Below are 19,015 nucleotides of genomic sequence, written 5' to 3' on the forward strand. Positions count from 1 at the left end.
GAACAAAGTTAAAGGAGAATATGGTATAAGGTAAACAGAAGGCGACATCAAGCTTGGAGTTGAGAATGTGTAATATGAAGACTCCTAGGTATTGACGATGTGTTGGGCAGTTTTCCCCCCAACTCAGATCAAAATGCCTGTGACCGGTTCTACATGTTTATTTTGGAACAACTACAAGCAACAGAGAATAGCTGGGACTAGAATGATTTTAACTGATTGTAGTAGGAACTTTAAAAGTCATACGACCCAAGAAGGGTACGTTATAATGGAGAACTATGATGTACCTTTCAGCAGCTGCTGGTTGTTAGAGTGAGGAGGGGAGAGAAAGGGATTTCTGAAGTAACAATCACAATATCTATTGCATTTATATTATTTTTAATCACAGAAGTGTTATTTTTCACTTTCTGGGAGAAACCCAACAAATGAAAATGAAAATAAAGAAAAAACTCAAAGAAAACAACATCATGGACTATTTAGTCACATCCCAGCTATGTTTCATGAAATACTTAGGCTATATAATTCATATACATTTTTCCTTTTCTTTTTAAGGTATTTAAAAAATATTGTATGCTGGTTTGTTCAGTATCTTCTCTTTTATACGTATAATCTTCTTTCAATATAGTTCTCTTTGGAAATAAAAAGGAAACCATCCATCCGTTACTGTCCAGTGGCGTAGTGTGATGTTAGTGGTGTGGCGGTGCTGATGCCTGGGCTCTGAGAGACAGAGTGTGTGTGGTCTCTCCTGGCTGGGCCTGAGCAGAGGAACTGGTGCTATGTTATCATTGATGCCCCACACAGCCTGGCTGGCTGGGTGACAGTAGTAGTAGCTCTGGGTTTCACCCAGCGATCACTTGCAATGGCCTGCTCACAAGGCTCTCGCAGTGTGTTGGTGTGTGTGTGTGGATAAGTGGGGGTCCCATCCGTGTGTCAACGCTGAGAGGGAAGGCTCCCACGGGACTCATACAGCAGGAAGATACTGTCCTTCCTGGTTGCCAATTGGTTAACAGGCCTGCCAATCTATTGACACCAGGCCACATTGCGTGAGGACTGAGGAGACACACTGCTCCCCTCTTACAGAGACTTACAGATTACTTTCAAACCCATTAAGTCGGAGGAAACAGACTTTGTAAATATTGCCTGGCATTTATATGTAAAAAAAAAAGATGAAAATAATTCACTCCTCCACCATGTTTAGGTCTATTTGTTTGGAGAGTGATGTGATACTGCCAGCTAACTACATTAGCACATGGCTCCAATTTAGTCTCTGAGGCCTTTAGACAGGCCTGCAGATATAGTTCTCTCAGTAACGTTTCTCATCATAATCGTCTGTTAAGGGGCCTGCCTGTGTTATATAGCTATCTCTATCGGTTAACACACTAAATATAAACCTCCACAAAATGACAGCAGGCAGCATTCTAGACATTCCTTCCTACTACTTTCACTAACTTGTAAGGATCCCACACACACTGCCCACATAGGAGAGACCTAGAATGGGAATACAATGGATGCTGGTTATCTCCTTACATGGAGAAATGGAAATAGCTAAATTAATGGGGTCAAGGTACACACCTTACTCTTTTAAATATATATCTATATTTGAAAGGAAACATTTATTATAAAGGTGTCATTGGCTTCTTAAATTGTTATGAAAACCAAGTTGCTGGTTTTAGGTATATTTCTTTTTCTACAAAACACAATTGCAATCTTTTTTAAATCCATGAGAAAAGTCTCATTTACACACTACTATACTAGTCCCATAACTTTAACTTTTTGTTTTACTTCACACCTCATCTAACCCTCATAAACAAACTCCAGGTGTTAAATACGTCAATAGTTCCCCTGTCAAATTTACTTTTTAACGCCACGATATTTTCTAGTATTAAAGTTCGATTCGTCATGCACTTAAATCTGCCATTTCTGCCAGATATCCTATTGCTGATCTTACTGTGTGAACTGAACTATATAAGCAGTTTCAACTACTCAGTCGTCATCCACCTCCTCTCCCTCCGACTCCTCTCTTCTCTCATAAATTTTATCCCGCTGTCGCTCCTGGATCTCTTTCATCTCCTCCGCATAGCGGCTGAAAGCTCCTCCGAACTTCCCCCACGCTTTGAACGGGATGGTGATAGAGTTCCTGTAGCTCGGTTTGACCTCGCTCACTCGCAGGAACACGCCGTATTTGTTGGACCCGACGTCGAAAAAGAACCGTTTAGAGTCCACCATGATGGATGTGCCCTCGGGAAGTTCCCCATAGGCCCCAGCCGCCGTTCCACCCGCCAACTCCTCGTCGTCTCCACCGTAATCATCTATATGCTTGGCAAGGGCGTCTCTAAACTCTATTAAGCCTTGGGCCGGAAGGGCTATGGTCTGGCCGGCCTGCATGCCTCCTCCCGGCCCCCCTACTCCGAACCCAGGCCCTCGGTTTACGGTCTGTCGGATCCGCAGGAACCTCCCCCGCTGGTTCTCCTTCAGATCGAGGTAGTATTTACGGTTCTCACGGACCAAGAACTCGCTCTTCAGGGCTCGCCTGGGCCCGCCATCCTCTCCGACCGAGGACTGGGCGATCTGCTCCGGGCTGCTAGGCCCCAGTTGGGCGTAGTGCTCTATGAAATCCCCCAGGTAGTCGCGAAACTCCGCCGCAACTGACATGGACAGGGTCAGGCGACTTTTGGAGCCCCCGGCCCCGACCTCGGCGATTTTGATGAACCTGCCCTTGTTGTTTTGCTTGACGTCCAGGTAGAAGCGCTTGTTCTGGATATCCAGTCGCTTGGACGCCAGCTCCTGGGTCTCCTGCTCTCTCTGGGAGTGCTGGAACCCGCTTCCACCTCCCCCTCCTCCTCCTCCTCCTCCGCTGCTGCCACCGCCGCGCTCGCTCCCACTGTCACCATCCGCCATCTTCAGCACCGCCAGCCAGCTTCTCCCTCTCCTGCGTATCTCCCTCTCGGCTTGCACACCCCTTTCATGGTCATCACCAAAACCCGCCCCAAGCGCTCCTGCATTGGCCTTGGGTCTGCCAATCACTCCAGGTTCAACGAATTTGCTTTCCCTCATTGGTCGATTTCCGCTGTCAATCACGCTTACATCTTAACCTTGTAACATGTAATTGGTTCAGATGTAGGTTCTGTTGACGTAATTCTCATGGAGCTTTTACCCTACTGGACACCGGGATCACGACCACACCACCGTCCAATCAACGGGCCAACATTTTTACAACCATTTTTATAATGAAGTTCCAATAAATTGTAGCTGATCCTTTTCTGTGCAGTTGCTATGGTATTTAAGGCAAAACTGGGCAAACGTGAAATTCTAGACTGGTGGAATACTACAGACAAAAGCAGTAATAAAAGCAATTCCATATCAATTGTTACACTTATACTATACAGTGACAGTCATTTGACAATGTCACAAAAGACCAGCCATTTACAATGAGATTAATACATTTTACCTTGTACATTTTCATAAACCTAGGCATTGTTACAAAAAATATTTAACCATGTAACTCCTAATATTTTCCCTGTCATCCAGATATGAATGTTGCTATTAATTACACCACAGTGGTGCCCATATTATTATAATTTTTTTGTCATTTAGAAGACGCTTTTATCCAGAGCAATTAGGGTTAAGTACCTTGCTCAAGGTCACATCGGCAGATGTTTTCACCTAGTCGGATCAGGGATTCGAACAAGCAACCTTTTGGTTACTGGCCCAACTCTCTTAACCGCTAGACTACCTGCCACCAATGACACCAATCAAACAATCAACCCATGATCAGTCAGCTAGTACTGTAGAAAATTCAGAGGGGTTGTACACTGGACTTGAACATGGGCCTCTGATTCAGAGGCAAGCACCAAAGATCACTACACTATATATCCCTCCTCCACTATCTCACTTCTGACACCAGTGTAGGGAATTCAGTGGTGGATTGGTTATGACTCAAACCCAGTGCCCAGTTTTTCAAAACATTTAATCCAGATAAAAACATTAGTTAAATTCTGTTCCTCCCTCAGATGTGATCCCACTTTCTTTTTTTGATGTAGTTTAAAAGACAAAAACAGAACCGAACCATAACATCACATCATATGCTACAACAATGATCATGTTATATGATCCCATGAAATTTGGTCTAAATATTTTCTAAAAGGAAGGGGGAACAAAATCGAATGGGACAAGAAAGCGTCATTTTGATTGGATTTTTTTTACTGGGCCAAGGCCACTCTGGTTCCAAAACAAGCACGCTACAGTATATTGATAATGTGGCAAAGAGGCCCTCTTTACATTGACCTCATATACACTGAGTGTACATTAGGAACCGCTATGTCCATGACATAAACTAACCAGGTGAATGCAGGTGAAAAATGTGATCCCTTATTGATGTCACTTGTTAAATCCATTTAATTCAGTGTAAATGTAGGGGAAGAGACAGGTTAAAGAAGGATGTTTAAGCCTTGAGACAATTGAGCGTGAAAATGTATGCATGCCATTCAGAGAGTTAACAGTCAAGACAAAAGATTTAAGTGCCTTTGAACAGGGTATGGTAGTAGGTGCTAGGCGCACCGGTTTGAGTGTGTTAAGAACTACAACGCTGCTGGGTTTTTCACACTCAACACCTTCCTGTGTGTATCAAGAATGGTCCAACACCTAAAGGACATCCATCCAACTTGACACACCTGTGTGAAGCATTGAAGTCACCTTGTAGAGTCCATGTAGAGTCCATGCCCAACGAATTGAGGCTGTTCTGAGGGCAAAAGGGGGTGCAACTCAATATTAGGAAGGTGTTCCTAATGTTTTGTACACTCAGTGTACATCCAGCAGGCAGGCAACACCCATACCGATGTTTTATCCCATTATATTTCACCTTTTATCACGTAAGTCAAGGGTAGAAATTACACATTGAATGTTGGGAGTGCCCAACATATTCTTGACAGCGACACTTATGGGGGTGCTCAAACCACATTGATATTTAATCTCCTATGTAGGCGCACTGATTTGTACTGCCCATCAGTCCAGTCCAGTTCCAAACACAGCAGTACTGGCAGCAGGGGAGACTCACTCCACCACTAAGGAGGCCTGACTGGAATGGGCTTCTCTCACAAGGAAGATGGGCAAGCCAGAGGATTTCCCAAGAGGGCATAACGCTACATAAAGTTCAGATAGTAGAAGACAGACATGCTTCTCTCTGTCAATTAGATATGATTAGAGTAAATACTTATTAAAGCCACAGTCTAGGCTTTACATTATATGTTTTATTTACTTATTTTTAAAACAATGTTTAACCTAAATCCTAACAAGAAAATATCAATACAAACATTGGTCTAATATACTAAATTTATATTTTAATGTTTTGTCAATTTGCATCCTTTTGAATGTGGAGGAAGGGCATCAGCTAACACAGTGCATAGCCTGCTCACCTACTACATAGGTTGCAAACATCAATGTCCACTGGTATAGGGTTTTGAATCTACTGGCAGATAACATTGGTCAAATACTGTAAAGCAGGCTAGGTTAGTTGAGGGGCACATCACTTACTAGTTTGGAGTTGCACTTTTGGGGCATTTTTAATGCTTCGATTGTGCCAGCCAAACTAAATCACAGCACTCATGCATTTTACCCGGGTCTGGCAGCATCAACGTTGATCAAGTGAGAGATGGTGAACAGAGTGACATGGGATTCAGGTACGTCAGTTATTGGTTGTGTGGTGGATGAGAGGAGTTTTTATAATACAATATAACGCTCTGAGCACCTGGAAAAGCACAATATAAATCCCATCATTATTCATTTATTAAAAAACCTAAGTACAAATGTAGCCTACTCATTCGTTCTATCTGAATGATCATTCTGAATATCACCGGAAAAAAATATTAAACAATGAGACAGTCATTATTTCTAAAATTCATAGATCAGCTCAATTACATGGATTATGTAGTTGAAATTTGTTCATGTCACAGAATTTTTGGTATTTCATCTTAATCTGCATGTAGGACCTACTTGTGTGACCGTACCTTCAATGAATTATAAATGCGGTAGTATTTCTCTGGTGTTTCTACTATCCCAAAATGTCCAATACAGTTGCAGGAATGAGTAAACACTGTACAAACACGATTGCAATTGGTTGAAGAGACCGTTCGAACCAGCAAGCAGTAAAGCTATTGGTTGGCTCTGGAAGCTCGGGGAATCCTCATTCATCCGCTTGGCGTTGCTTCGTGGTTTATTGTTTCTCTCCGTTTCGAAATACAACAGGGAAAAGTCACCGGCGACATGGTAACGAGTTTTTGATTATTTTATGCACATTCTGTGTGTGCACTCTGTATTATAGGACCTAATATAGTAAATTGGATTAAATGTAAATGATATGCTAAACAGGCTAGTAGCATTCACGAATTCAAGCTTGCGTGCAAAATAACGTTAGGACGTCGTCGACTGACACTCGAAAGCTAGCTAACGAAAGAGCGCCATCTACATTTAGCTAGTACGCCATCTGTTTTACAACCGACTCGCTTCTCATACTTATTTCAAACATAGCTTAACTATATCTAATATCTGGCTACGTTACCCCCCGCCTCTTTCTGATTCTTATTATGTTAATATTCCAAGATATTCGCAAAGTTTGGGTTGTGTATTGAATTAACGTTACGGTAGCAAGTTTCCACCGAGCTAGCTAGCTAAACCAGGTTAGCACTAATCCGCCTAGCGAGCACAGAGATACTAATGGCGAGCAGCCAAGAAAACCTGTGCTAACGTTAGCTAGCTACAAGCATACCAATATTTCACAGTTTTAGATAGCTATTGTAAAACCATTCTTACTGCGTATTTATGCATATTTTTTGTTTGCAACATTTGAATGAATCATCTTCAATAAATCAAATGACAATTAGGTAACTGGTAAACTATATACCGGAAATTGTCCATTATCTTCCAGTTGGCGGGATAAGTGTGATTGTAATGACAGGTTGCATGTGCCTTCTTCGATTTGCTGGAAGTTGTAAACAAAAATAACGTTAAGAAATGCTAGTGTATTAATAATGTCTTTGTACACCAACTCTACATTGTCTTTTCACCCTGGACACAGTTCGGCAAGGCTTTGAGAAGTAGAACAACAAAAAAAAAACATTTTATCAAGTTGATGTATCATAAGTCATTTCACTGAATTTTTGTTTGTCCCCTTCCAGGCAGGAGGAAAAGCTGGAAAGGACAGTGGTAAAGCTAAGGCAAAGGCTGTTTCTCGCTCCCAGAGGGCTGGACTCCAGGCATGTACCCACTCTTTCCCCTGGTTTTCTGTAGTCACATGCAAACCTCAGTCTCTTTTCCCAGGTTTTCCCTGTTGAATTAGTCACAAGTGAGTCCTACATAAGATAGGCATCTTCTCATTGTGTGTATGTTTCTCCTTGTGTAGTTCCCGGTGGGTCGTATCCACAGACACCTGAAAACCAGGACCACCAGCCATGGCAGAGTGGGAGCCACCGCAGCTGTCTACAGCGCCGCCATCTTGGAGTACCTCACTGCTGAAGTGAGATGTTTTTATTTAAACCCCCCCCAAAAAAGGAGACTCATTGAGGACTAATGAAGGTCAACAGAGCAGGCTTTTGCGCCAACACTTCCCTAATGCACACTTACTGAACCTATTTTTGTGTTTCCCTTTCAGGTGTTGGAGTTGGCAGGGAACGCCTCCAAGGATCTGAAGGTGAAGCGTATCACTCCACGTCACTTACAGCTGGCCATCCGCGGAGATGAGGAATTGGACTCGCTCATCAAGGCTACCATCGCTGGAGGAGGTGAGTTGTAAACTAATGAATTGGGTTTATGTATTGTTCTTCCAGGAACTCAAAGCACTTTATATTACATGGGTTAGGGCAAACTCACCTCTTCACCTACCAATGTGTATCACTAGCACCCATTCGTAATGTCCCTTTTTCTCCCTCCTGCAGGTGTGATCCCTCACATCCACAAGTCTCTGATTGGAAAGAAGGGCCAACAGAAGACTGCATAGAGGAAGTGACCTCCCACATCACCAGGAAGGAATGGGCAGCCATGTTCATTTTGTTTCTCATATTTTGGGGGGGGGGGGAATTTTGTAACCATAGTTGTAGTCTCTTGAGGGAGATGTGTAGTCTTTGAGGTATGTGTTGATTTGTACTGTTTTAAAGGGGTGTGTTTTAGGGTAGGGTTTTTTGCAGACAAGAAACTTGTGCAATAACCATGTTTCCATCCACAGTTTTTATGCGAGTAAAGTCATAGTGTATAAAAAACCAAGACAGCTGTGATGGAAACAGGAATTTTCGGTACAATTTTATAAATGCCAACAGACAATTTGTTCGTTTAACATGGTGGGATCTTTTTGTGTTGGTAAAATGTATGATGCGAGAAATGCCAGTGAAAACTCCTTTATGCACAAATATTGACAAGAAGAAACCATGCATTTTATTAGGCTACAGATGAAATTTTATGATGAACTTCACAGGGTGGTGAAAGTGAATGGTGATGAGCTTGATGCTCCTTTCCAATAACCACAGAGTAGACATATTTGCTAGTTAATGCAACAATTTTTGTGACAATTACCGGTAGAGTTGAAAATGCGATGGAAACACATACATGGAACTTTAGATTTTTTATTCGGTACATGAAAACGTAAGCAAAAAAGTACATTTTGTGTGCACTGTCATCACACACAGATTTCTATCAGTAAAAAGTCAGTTTGGTGGAAACACCACTGATGGAAAAATTAGCATATTTTCGTTATGAACATTTTTGAGTATTTGCATGAAAATCTGTTGCCAATTGGATGGAAACCTAGCTACTGACCAACAAATGCTGAAGTTCTTGTCATGTTCTGAAAAACTTTGAGTTGATTGGATTTTGCTACAAACTTGTTTTATACCTACAAAAGATAAAGTCTTTTAAAAAAACTACCTGTGTGTGTTATTCATATTTTAGCCAGAATATGATTAATGGTTTTCTATGTAGCTTTGACCTCGCTTACCTTTAGAGATATAGTAGTTTAGATATTATTTAATTTTATTCAGTGGCGAATGAAGGTCGGTCGGCACTCATGAATTTGGGGGGGGGGATTAAAACAAGTTTTGTGAAACGTTTGTTCTGAGAAATCAATTTTACATTTTTCACCACATTCATGAGTGTGGACCTTCTCGCTATTAAATGTTTTTAATTGAAGCTTCATTTTATCAGGGAGTCATACTGAGACCACAATCTCTTAAAGATGAGCCATGAATGACAGAAAATACACACATCAAAATATGAAAACTAAATGCAAGCAGAAAGAAAAGACGTGAGTTAGCTGGTGCATACTGAGTCACATCCACACAATATGACAACGTCTCTTAGGCAGTAGGTGGCCCTCCTCAACCATTTGTTAACTGGTCAGAGATATTGAGGTGTTTGAAACATCAGACATTCTATCACAGTACAACAAAATCCAGTCTATATTCAGGCATTATGTTTTTATTTTTCACGATACTTCCAAATATATAAATCAAGTGGAGGAACAGAGATTATCTTGATTATAATGCAATTGAAGAACAAAAAAACAGGATATTTCTCACTTCTTTAGAACACATACAGCAACCACATAGATTAATTAAAAGTGAATATACTTGAATAGAACTTACAGTATGACAATACAAAAGAAAGCAGGAACACATTCATTATTGCACTCTACCCTGAGTGGAAAACGTAACAATTTCACCACTCCTTTAAGTAGCTTTTTAAGTTGTCAATACATTAGAATAGTATAGAAGCTGGTGAAGAGGTAGTGGAATACATCTCAATAGTCTAAAGTAGCTTCTACCCTCATCTCACTTCCTTAAAATCACTTCAGACTATTGAGAACCACCCTATTTCATCCAAAAGTTCTAACACAGGTGAGAGTGAGGCTGGTAGGCCCCCATCAGTGGGTTAGACCCGGTAGTGGGCATCACCAGGCCGGGGAGGCTGGCGTATTGGTATAAAGAGTCCATGGGAGTGGCAGGGAGGCTGGGCAGTGTTGAACTGGCCATGGAGGAGCTGTAGTGGGGGTGGAGGTATGGGGTGGAAGCGCCCCCCTCGGCTCCTGCGTGATGGGGATGGTAGGTGGGGTTGGGGCCAGGGCGGTAGGCCTGTAGCTCGGTGTAGTGCAGCAGGTGAGAGGTTACTTTAGCTTGGCAGGCTTGGGCCAGAGCATCCTGGAACATCCTCTTTATCCTCATACGCCTGTTCTGGAACCAGTTACGGATCTGAGGAGAAACAAAGAGAGAAGAGTTAGTTCAGGGATTGATGGGCAATTTTGATGGGGCCACAAAATCTGAACTCATTATTAAGGGCCGCAGTGGCTTGCGGGTCTGCATACTCACATCCATACCCACACATGTAGTCCTAGCTATTTGGGGGACCTAAGTGAAATTTGAGAGGGTGTCCACCCTACCTTGCGGGCAAAACATTTCAGCGGCCCACCTCTTGACAGCGGAGAGAAAAAAACTTTCCGTTTTAGAGTTAACTTCCTGCAATTTTATTTTACCCCCTTTTTGATCTTGTCTCATCGTTGCAACTCCCAACTGTGTCCTCCGAAACATGACCCGCCAAACCCGCGCTTCTTAACACCCGCCCGCTTAACCTGGAAGCCAGCCACACCAATGTGTCAGAAGAAACACCATTCAACTGACGACTGAGGTCAGCTAGCAGGCGCCCGGCTCGCCACAAGGAGTCGCTAGAGCACGATGAGCCAAGTAAAGCCCCAGATCAAACCCTCCCCTAACCTGGAGGACTCGGGGCCAATTGTAAGCCGCCCTATGGGGCTGTGATACAACCCAGGATCGAACACGAGTCTGTGGTGACGGCTTTAGCACTGCGATGCAGTGCTGTAGACCGCTGCACCACTCGGGAGGCCCCAAAATGTTGCACTTTTAAAGCAGGTTTGCTGCAATTCTACACATTTTGCCATGGGGCAGAGAGAAATGTTTGCAGTTTTAAATATGATATCTGAGTGGGCGTGACTAACAAAATTACCCATGGTTTGGTGGGTAATTTGACCATTTTTTTTACCTTTATTTAACTAGGCAAGTCAGTTAAGAACAAATTCTTATTTTCAATTACGGCCTAGGAACAGTGGGTTAACTGCCTTGTTCAGGGGAAGAACGACAGATTTCTACCTTGTCAGCTCAGGGATTCGATCTTGCAACCTTTCGGTGTGTGTGTGTGTGTGGGTGGTACCTACCTGTTTGTCTGTAAGGTTGAGTCTCTTGCAGAGCTCGGCCTTGTCCTGAGTGCCCAGGTAGGCGTTCCTCTTGAAGGCCATCTCTAAACTGTTGATCTGCTCCGCTGTGTAGGCTGTACGTGGCCGCCTCCCTGTAGGAAGAGAGAGAGAGATGGGAGACAAGGAGGGAGAGGTGAAGGTGCTGTCCGGGAGGGTGGTGGGGGAGAGGGATTGCCCGCCTTCGCTCTCGTACCCTGACGTTTCCTCCTCTGTTCTCCTGATGAAGCCAGTCTCAGCCACTTCTGAGGAGACACGAGGTAGAAATGGAGAGAAGTTAGATTTCAAATCCATCCTTATGTCACATCATAGTAGTTCCCAAAACGTTTGTGTGCTCTGAACCTTTCAAACAAATTCATGTCTCTGAGGTGCGTCCTAACTATGGAGCTTTCAGCACTTAAGAGCCAAATCAGATGTAGCTATTGCTTATGAATTCTCTATCTCTGGGCCAATTAATTCCTCTAATACATAGCTTAAAACACACCCCAAAACAACAAGACACTATTTAAATTAATGTATGTTCCCCATCTAAGCTCAGATCCTGAGGTGAGTTCATTTGAGGGAGAGTGAACCTACCTTGGTGGTTGTGGTGGAGGGGGCTAATCCTCTTGGTATGTGTACCTATCTCAGGGCCTGCCAGGCAGGGATAGCTGCATGGGTTGAGCCCCTGTCCTCTCCTTGCCTGGTTCTCCTGATTCTCGGGTTTCGGGCGGCAGTAGAACCCAGGCAGGCTCTCAGGTTGGGTCACAGAGGTGCTGTTGGGTCCAACAGAGGTCCAGGAAGAGGGGAGAGGCGAGGGTCTTGTGCTTCCTAATGCCTGGCTACTTTGGGCAAGCCACTCGATGGAGAAATGTCCCCTCATGGTTGGATGATGGAGATATCCAACAAAATAAATCAAAATCCAGCAAAAGTCCTGTTGTTTGGGTGGAAAAACTTATATCATCTAATGTTATCCTTTGTGTTCCAGAAATGTAAACAACCTTTTCGCAAAGCTGGGTAAATCCAGTGAAGACTGTGCGTGAGTGTGTGTTCTCTCTCAGCAGGTCAGTGTCCTGGTAAATGGAGTAATGATCTGAGTCTCAGGAGTAGAGTCAGTATTTATCCAGGGAATTCCTTCTCATTTACAACTCACTCAGCTAAGGATCAAAGAACATCCTCTCCTTCCTCCTGCAGTTTTCACAACTGCAGTAATTAAGACATCTAAATCAACCTGAATGAGATGAGGCCATTACCCGCTGGCTCCAGTGAGTCTGGAAAGGTTACCCCCCCCTCTCTCACACACACACACACACACACACACACACACACACACACACACACACACACACACACACACACACACACACACACACACACACACACACACACACACACACACACACACACACACACACACACACACACCACACACACACACACACACACACACACACACACACACACACACACACACACACACACACAGTCCTCACTTCCCCTCCCAATACAGGCCTATGAGTGTGTGTGAGAGCAAGGGCTCATTATTTCATTTTTATTTAATTTAACTAGGCAAGTCAGTTAAGAACAAATTCTTATTAACAATGACGGCCTACCCCTGCCAAACCCTACCCTAACCCAGACGACGCTGGGCCAATTGTGCACCACCCTATGGGACTCCTGATCACAACCGGTTGTGATACAGCCCGGGATTGAACCAGGGGCTGTAGCACTGAGATGCAGTGGCTTAGACTGCTGCGCCATTCAGGAGCTAAATCATCATGTACATGTATTCTTAAATAACATATTGTATTCTTATCAGGGATAGCTCACCCAAATAACAACATTACCCATTGGTTTCCTTAACCTGTAAGCAGGGAAACTGAACCAAAGCATGGATTGCTGTCATATCTCTCCATTAAGCAGAATAAGAAAAATATTTAATTTTGTAATTTTGGTGAACTATTCCTTTAAAACTGAAGCATTTCCTCCTGCTCCTCGGCTCCACCCATGGAATAAAAATAGAATGTTTCACTATATTTATTAATATGATTAACTGATCCAGTAACACCCATCATTGTATATTTCATCATATCAAATTACAACTTCATACTTTCCATGATCTGCTGATGCTACAGTATAGGCCTACTGGGAAGTCATTCAACCCTTGAATATGTCTTTAACCCGTTGAATGGTGACCATGAATGGTGACCCAATGAGACTGAACATTATTAGACAACAATGTCTTTCGGGATCAGGAAGATCCGTCATTATGTCATTGATTGGCTCAACATTGTGACATAATGACGGATCTTCCTGATCCCGAAAGACATTGTTGTCTAATAATGTTCAGTCTCATTGGGTCTCGTCTCCACTGGTGAGCGAGAGGACTGACAGCTCTAATTTAATAATTGGGTTGTTGTTTGGTTTGTTTGCGCAAAAATGTATTGAAACCCTTGGTCTATTGTATGTAGTATTTAGGCTTTCTAAAGTGTTAAACTGGTCATGTCGCCAAAAGCGTAGAATTATAAAATTGGCCTTCAATCAACCACATCACTGTTTTACATTTATGGAAACTATTTATTTTCCCATTGGAGTTCTGAGAAGCTACCGAATGTGATTTATTCTCTGAAGACGGTCGCCTTGAGACGTCTATGTCATTCGGGTTTGTGAGTATCAAAGATCCGCGTTCCACTGAAGGGACCGGTCTCCGTTTGCGCGCAGAGACAGCCGTCTGGAGGCGGAGAAGTGGAGAGAGAGTGCGCGCAGTAGCCCTCGGATCCATTCCACCCACCGGTCCGAATAACAGACCTTAATTATTTTATTAATGGGTCAGTTTGTGATTAAGCCGATTTTGGATTATTATCTGTATATTGTTATTTTATTGCTAGATATTGCTGCATTGTTGGAGCAAGAAACATACGCATTTCGCTGCACCTGCAATGACATCTGCAAAACTGTGTATGCAACCAATAAACTTTGATTAGATTATATTTAATCCCTAACACAATGTATCTCTCGCTCAGCCACTCTGCATATTATCCACATAATACCATCCCCTCTCTCAGCCTCAGCCCTCTCTCCCTCCCCTGCCTTCAGAGACACAGTGCTGGAGAGTGGAGGAGATAGGCTACTTCACAACTTTGGTCTTTTAGAAAAGACAGGAACGTTTAGTCTGTTATCGGCCATAAAGGCGACCGATTGACTTGATCACCTGATCGTTATTGTAACATTGAAAGGGAGGGAGACAAGACACAAGGCTGGCAGAAACCCACTGGGACTAGAGGCGTCAGCTGAACCACGAATCCACAGCAGCGCGTCACCACTCCTGTCTCCAAACTCACCTGCATCTACAATGCGCATTTGGCAAAAGTCGCTCCATGCCTTCATATTTTTATTAAATGGTATCAGATATTTGACTGATTTAAATGGGTAGATGGTCAGTAGGCCAATCAATAGGCAGGCATGGCCACTATAGTCTACAGCACCACAGGAGCTCCATTGCTGTACAAAAAGGCTCCTATTAATTAATGCAGGTAGTAACTGTCTATAGTCACTCTGTGGTAAATAATCATTCATGTGGGGTTCCTGGGACAGAAGCCTGTTCTATTATGTAGGGAGCCACACACACGCACAAAATCAGGGTCTTTGATGGCCTCTGTATGCCAGTGGTATGGGAGAGATGGTCGTGCTGTCTCTTGCAGTACCTCTCCCGTCTCTCACTTTCTTGCTCAACAGCCCCAGATCAAAGCACAGCACCCAGCTCACTATCACCGATCAGAATGACAGAGGGGAGACAGACAGGTGGGCTAGGTACCCATCCCACTCTACAGCATGAAGAGACCGAGTGCCTAGCAGTGAAAGAGACAGAGAGAGAGATAGGGATGGAGATATGGAAGGAGAGAGTAAACAAAAAGATCTGAATCTTTTGAAGTCGTAACTGTAATCAATAGGCCTGTGTGCAAATTCCTCAGTGTGTGTGTGTGTGTGTGTGTGTGTGTGTGTGTGTGGAAGGCAGATCACTTGAGGAAATGAATCCTAGGAATGTGTCTCTGCACTACTACTTCTAATTTGAATGTAGTTTATTTTATTAATCTATTTCCTTGCTAATTTATACATACAGTCCTTGCAGGGTATGGAGGGAGGGAGGGTGCTATTGGGAAGCCCTGCTGTCTGTGTAAGATGGAACTTTAGAATTAGTTCTTATTCTATTGTTGGAAGCTCCCGGAACATTATAATCTGCAGTTACAGAACAGGTTAAAGGTTAAATAAAATAAAAACAGGTTATGACATTTTATTCATGACAATGTCCTACTTCCAGAATCTTAAAACCTGGTATGTGAGTGACACTCACATGGCATTGAGTTAGTCAACCCAACACACACTCATAAATACACTGCTAAGGCATATTCCTGGTTCTGTGATGTCCTTGTTTAAAGGCCCATTCCATTTGGACTCTGTTAATGTAGTCACTGATTGGTCTTTCGTGGTATGTGTGTGTCTTCAACTGTATTAGCTATAGCTCACGTAGTTTGTTTGCTCTGTCATTACACTTATTTATGGCCACACTGTTTCCACCTGGGTCAAACCCTACTACATAACTGGGCCATATTTGACCTTCATGTCAGATTCCACTCCCGATTTGAGATAGACCCCTTTGTCTTTTCTCAAATTCAACTCTTGACAAAATGAAATGGACCAACACTCTGCTGTATGTGTGTGTTCAACTGTATTAACTCACATGGTTACATTATTAGTTGGTTTGTGTGTTTGTGTGTGTGTGTGTGTGTGTGTGTGTGTGTGTGTGGTGTGTGTGTGTGAGTGTGAGTGATCAGGGAGAGGCCATTCTGTCTGTGGGCTGACGGTCTCCAGCTGTGCTTCTCTTTGATTGGCTCCATTCACATCCTTTCATCTCTAACGGCCCTGTTTGCTGTTCTGTTATGGACACAGACACTCCCCTTGCCCTCTCAGGACACACACACGAGCATGCAGGGGTGCACACACACACACACACACAGGCACGCACATACACACAGGCACGCACACACACAGGCACTGTCGTGGACGACACATGCACACGCGCAGAGACACATACACAAACAGAAGTTGTCCCTACTAGACACGGATCTAAGACCAGTTTAGCACTTTAACCCCCAAATGGTTATGGTTAGGATTTGTGGAGGTTAAGGTGATCCATGATCTGTGCCCAGTGCAGGCTTAGGAGAGACAGAGGACAGGAAACAGTCTAACTGGCAGCATTGATACATCAGCCCAACATGGAAAGGGGATTGATAAAATATTGTAACATGTTCAAATACCACACATACAGAGGTGCCTTTTGTTTCAGTTCAATACATGTACAGTATCATCAGACCAATCAGTTGAAGGACACCTAAACAACCCTCTGGTAGAAGTTTTATATCAGTGAATCTGCTATTCACGGCCTGTTTGTTCATGTTAGTTTGTCTGTGATGTAATAATTATGAACCTGTTTGGCTCCTGTTGTCCACCAGTGTCCCGCCCTGTGTGGTGTATAACAGCCTGTCAGTCAGACCTCTTCTCCTTGTCTTATAGATCCCCATCAGCTCCTTAAAAGGCTCCTGGTGCTTTGATATACTGGTTGTGGAGGAAAAGCAGGCACTGTGACTCCTATGATCAAAAGGAGAGGAGGGGGGGAACAAGCCTTTGGTCATGAACCCCCCCCAACAAAACCATTATTACCTACAGTAGGCAGGCCTGCAGTCTGGCCCCACAGGCAGGCGGTCTCCTTTTCAGTCTCTGTAGAGGTGAGACATAGGAGACACACACACCCTCTCTGACATACACACAAGTGCATGAACACACAGACCTCCAGTCTCTGCTGCTCCTCTCAGAACACGACCCAGTCCCACAGACCTCCAGTCTCTGCTGCTCCTCTCAGAACACGACCCAGTCCCACAGACCTCCAGTCTCTGCTGCTCCTCTCAGAACACGACCCAGTCCCACAGACCTCCAGTCTCTGCTGCTCCTCTCAGAACACGACCCAGTCCCACAGACCTCCAGTCTCTGCTGCTCCTCTCAGAACACGACCCAGTCCCACAGACCTCCAGTCTCTGCTGCTCCTCTCAGAACACGACCCAGTCCCACAGACCTCCAGTCTCTGCTGCTCCTCTCAGAACACGACCAAGTCCCACAGACCTCCAGTCTCTGCTGCTCCTCTCAGAACACGACCCAGTCCCACAGACCTCCAGTCTCTGCTGCTCCTCTCAGAACACAAAGGTGTTGTTGATGTGTGTCTCTCCCTCCCAGTCAGTCAGTAAACTTTTGTTTCACACGTGTGGCATCACTAGCGTGGGAACAGGTGACGTGCCAATGGGGAGCAGGCGTCGTGGAGGAAAACTGCTGCTCCACCTCTCACACACGCGCACGCACATGCAGACACACATTCTGAGATTGACAAGCCCCTTTACATGCTTATCTATATAAATAAATGTTTTATTTTAACTCATGATAACTAGTTTGACGATTAGAAATGCCTTTAGGAGAGATATATCCTAGGGGTCTTTCACTAAGCTTTTCCTGTCCCATTGAGTTTGGTGTGACAGAGCGATCTGAGGTGTGTGTGTGTGTGTGAGGGGTGTAACCAAGGACTTGTGAGAGGTGACGGTGCTTTTGAAGTTGAACCGGCATTTAGAGGTTAATGAGGCTGTTAGGAAGAGGTGCTGGAAACGCCAGTGGAGGCACGCACCCTATGATAAATGACCTGGTCTGTTTCCAATAAACCTTTAAAACCCTGTAGGAAGAGGTGGTGATTATGTGAACATGAAATATAAGGCAGGGTTGTGGTGAGGAGATTTTAATTATGTGAGCTGTGTTTAAATGGTGAGCAAAATAACTTAATCTTCTCTTGCATATCATTTTCTACTGCAAGTTTGAATCTTGGGTACATTTGTGTCAAATGTATGTTTGGTAGTTCAGCAGTCTGATATAGCAGACATTTAAAGAAAAAAAAGTTGGTTAATCAGACTGAAGAGTGTAATTGTATCTGATGCTGATTTAAATCAAATCAACCTAAAAATTTTATGCAATTGTTGATTGGTTGGCTGACTGTCTGGGGTACTGTCTGGCTTTCATTTCATCCGATGACTATATTAGTCATAGTACATCACTGGGGTCGGGCTCCCTGCCATCCAGGACCTCTCTACCAGGCGATGTCAAAGGAGGCCCCCCCCCAAAAAAAATTGTCAAAGCCTCCAGCCACCCGAGTCATAGACTCGGTGCCGATGCATCAAGCCTGGAACCAACAGGACCTTGAACAGCTTCTACCGCCAAGCTAGAAGACTGCTAAATATTTAAATAGTTAGCCAAATAGCTACCTGGACTTTTATTTTACCTTCATTTAACTTGGCAAGTCGGTTAAGAACAAATTCTTTATTTACAATGACGGTCTACCCAGGCCAAACCCTAATCCGGACGACGCTGGGCCAAGTGTGCGCCGCCCTATGGGACTCCCAATCACGTCTGGTTGTGATATAGCCTGGAATCTAACCAGGGACTGTAGTGACACCTCTAGCACTGAGATGCAGTGCCTTAGACCGCAGCGCCACTCGGGACCTTTGCATTAAACCTTTTGCACTTTTTTTACTCATCACATACGCTGCTGCAACTGTCACTTTATTCCCAGTTATATACTGAACAAAAATATGAAAGCAACATGTAAAGTGTTGGTCCCATGTTTTATGAGCTAAAATAAAATGTCCTTTTTGAGAATTTGGCAGTAAGTCCAACTGTCCAGGACCCTCACACCTGGTTTCTTCACCTGCA

General features: G+C 43.8%; 2 protein-coding genes across 2 annotated transcripts; one reads left to right on the forward strand and one right to left on the reverse strand.

Annotated features, from left to right (window-relative positions):
• Window positions 1-358: 358 nt before the first annotated feature.
• Window positions 359-2,909, reverse strand: purbb (purine-rich element binding protein Bb). The gene has a single exon (NM_001140067.1). The coding sequence runs from the start codon at window positions 2,893-2,895 to the stop codon at window positions 1,981-1,983; it is 915 nt and encodes a 304-aa protein (NP_001133539.1). The 5' UTR covers window positions 2,896-2,909; the 3' UTR covers window positions 359-1,980.
• A 3,131-nt stretch (window positions 2,910-6,040) lies between these two features.
• On the forward strand, window positions 6,041-8,774 carry LOC106569296 (histone H2A.V). Its single transcript, XM_014140498.3, has 5 exons — window positions 6,041-6,258; window positions 7,167-7,244; window positions 7,391-7,504; window positions 7,640-7,769; window positions 7,923-8,774. Exons 1-5 carry the CDS (start codon window positions 6,256-6,258, stop codon window positions 7,982-7,984), a joined length of 387 nt encoding a protein of 128 aa, XP_013995973.1. The 5' UTR covers window positions 6,041-6,255; the 3' UTR covers window positions 7,985-8,774.
• Window positions 8,775-19,015: the final 10,241 nt, after the last annotated feature.

Source organism: Salmo salar, chromosome 01, assembly GCF_965601325.2.
Source record: "Salmo salar chromosome 01, fSalSal1, whole genome shotgun sequence".
NCBI classification, from domain to species: Eukaryota; Metazoa; Chordata; class Actinopteri; order Salmoniformes; family Salmonidae; genus Salmo; species Salmo salar.

Excerpts from the sequence above, each read along its gene's own strand:
- purbb (NM_001140067.1), bottom strand. The coding sequence starts at position 2,895 with ATGGCGGATGGTGACAGTGGGAGCGAGCGCGGCGGTGGCAGCAGCGGA.
- LOC106569296 (XM_014140498.3), top strand. Across the intron at positions 7,245-7,390 it reads CCCAGAGGGCTGGACTCCAG|TTCCCGGTGGGTCGTATCCA; the intron begins GCATGTACCCAC and ends CTCCTTGTGTAG. Across the intron at positions 7,770-7,922 it reads GGCTACCATCGCTGGAGGAG|GTGTGATCCCTCACATCCAC; the intron begins GTGAGTTGTAAA and ends TCCCTCCTGCAG.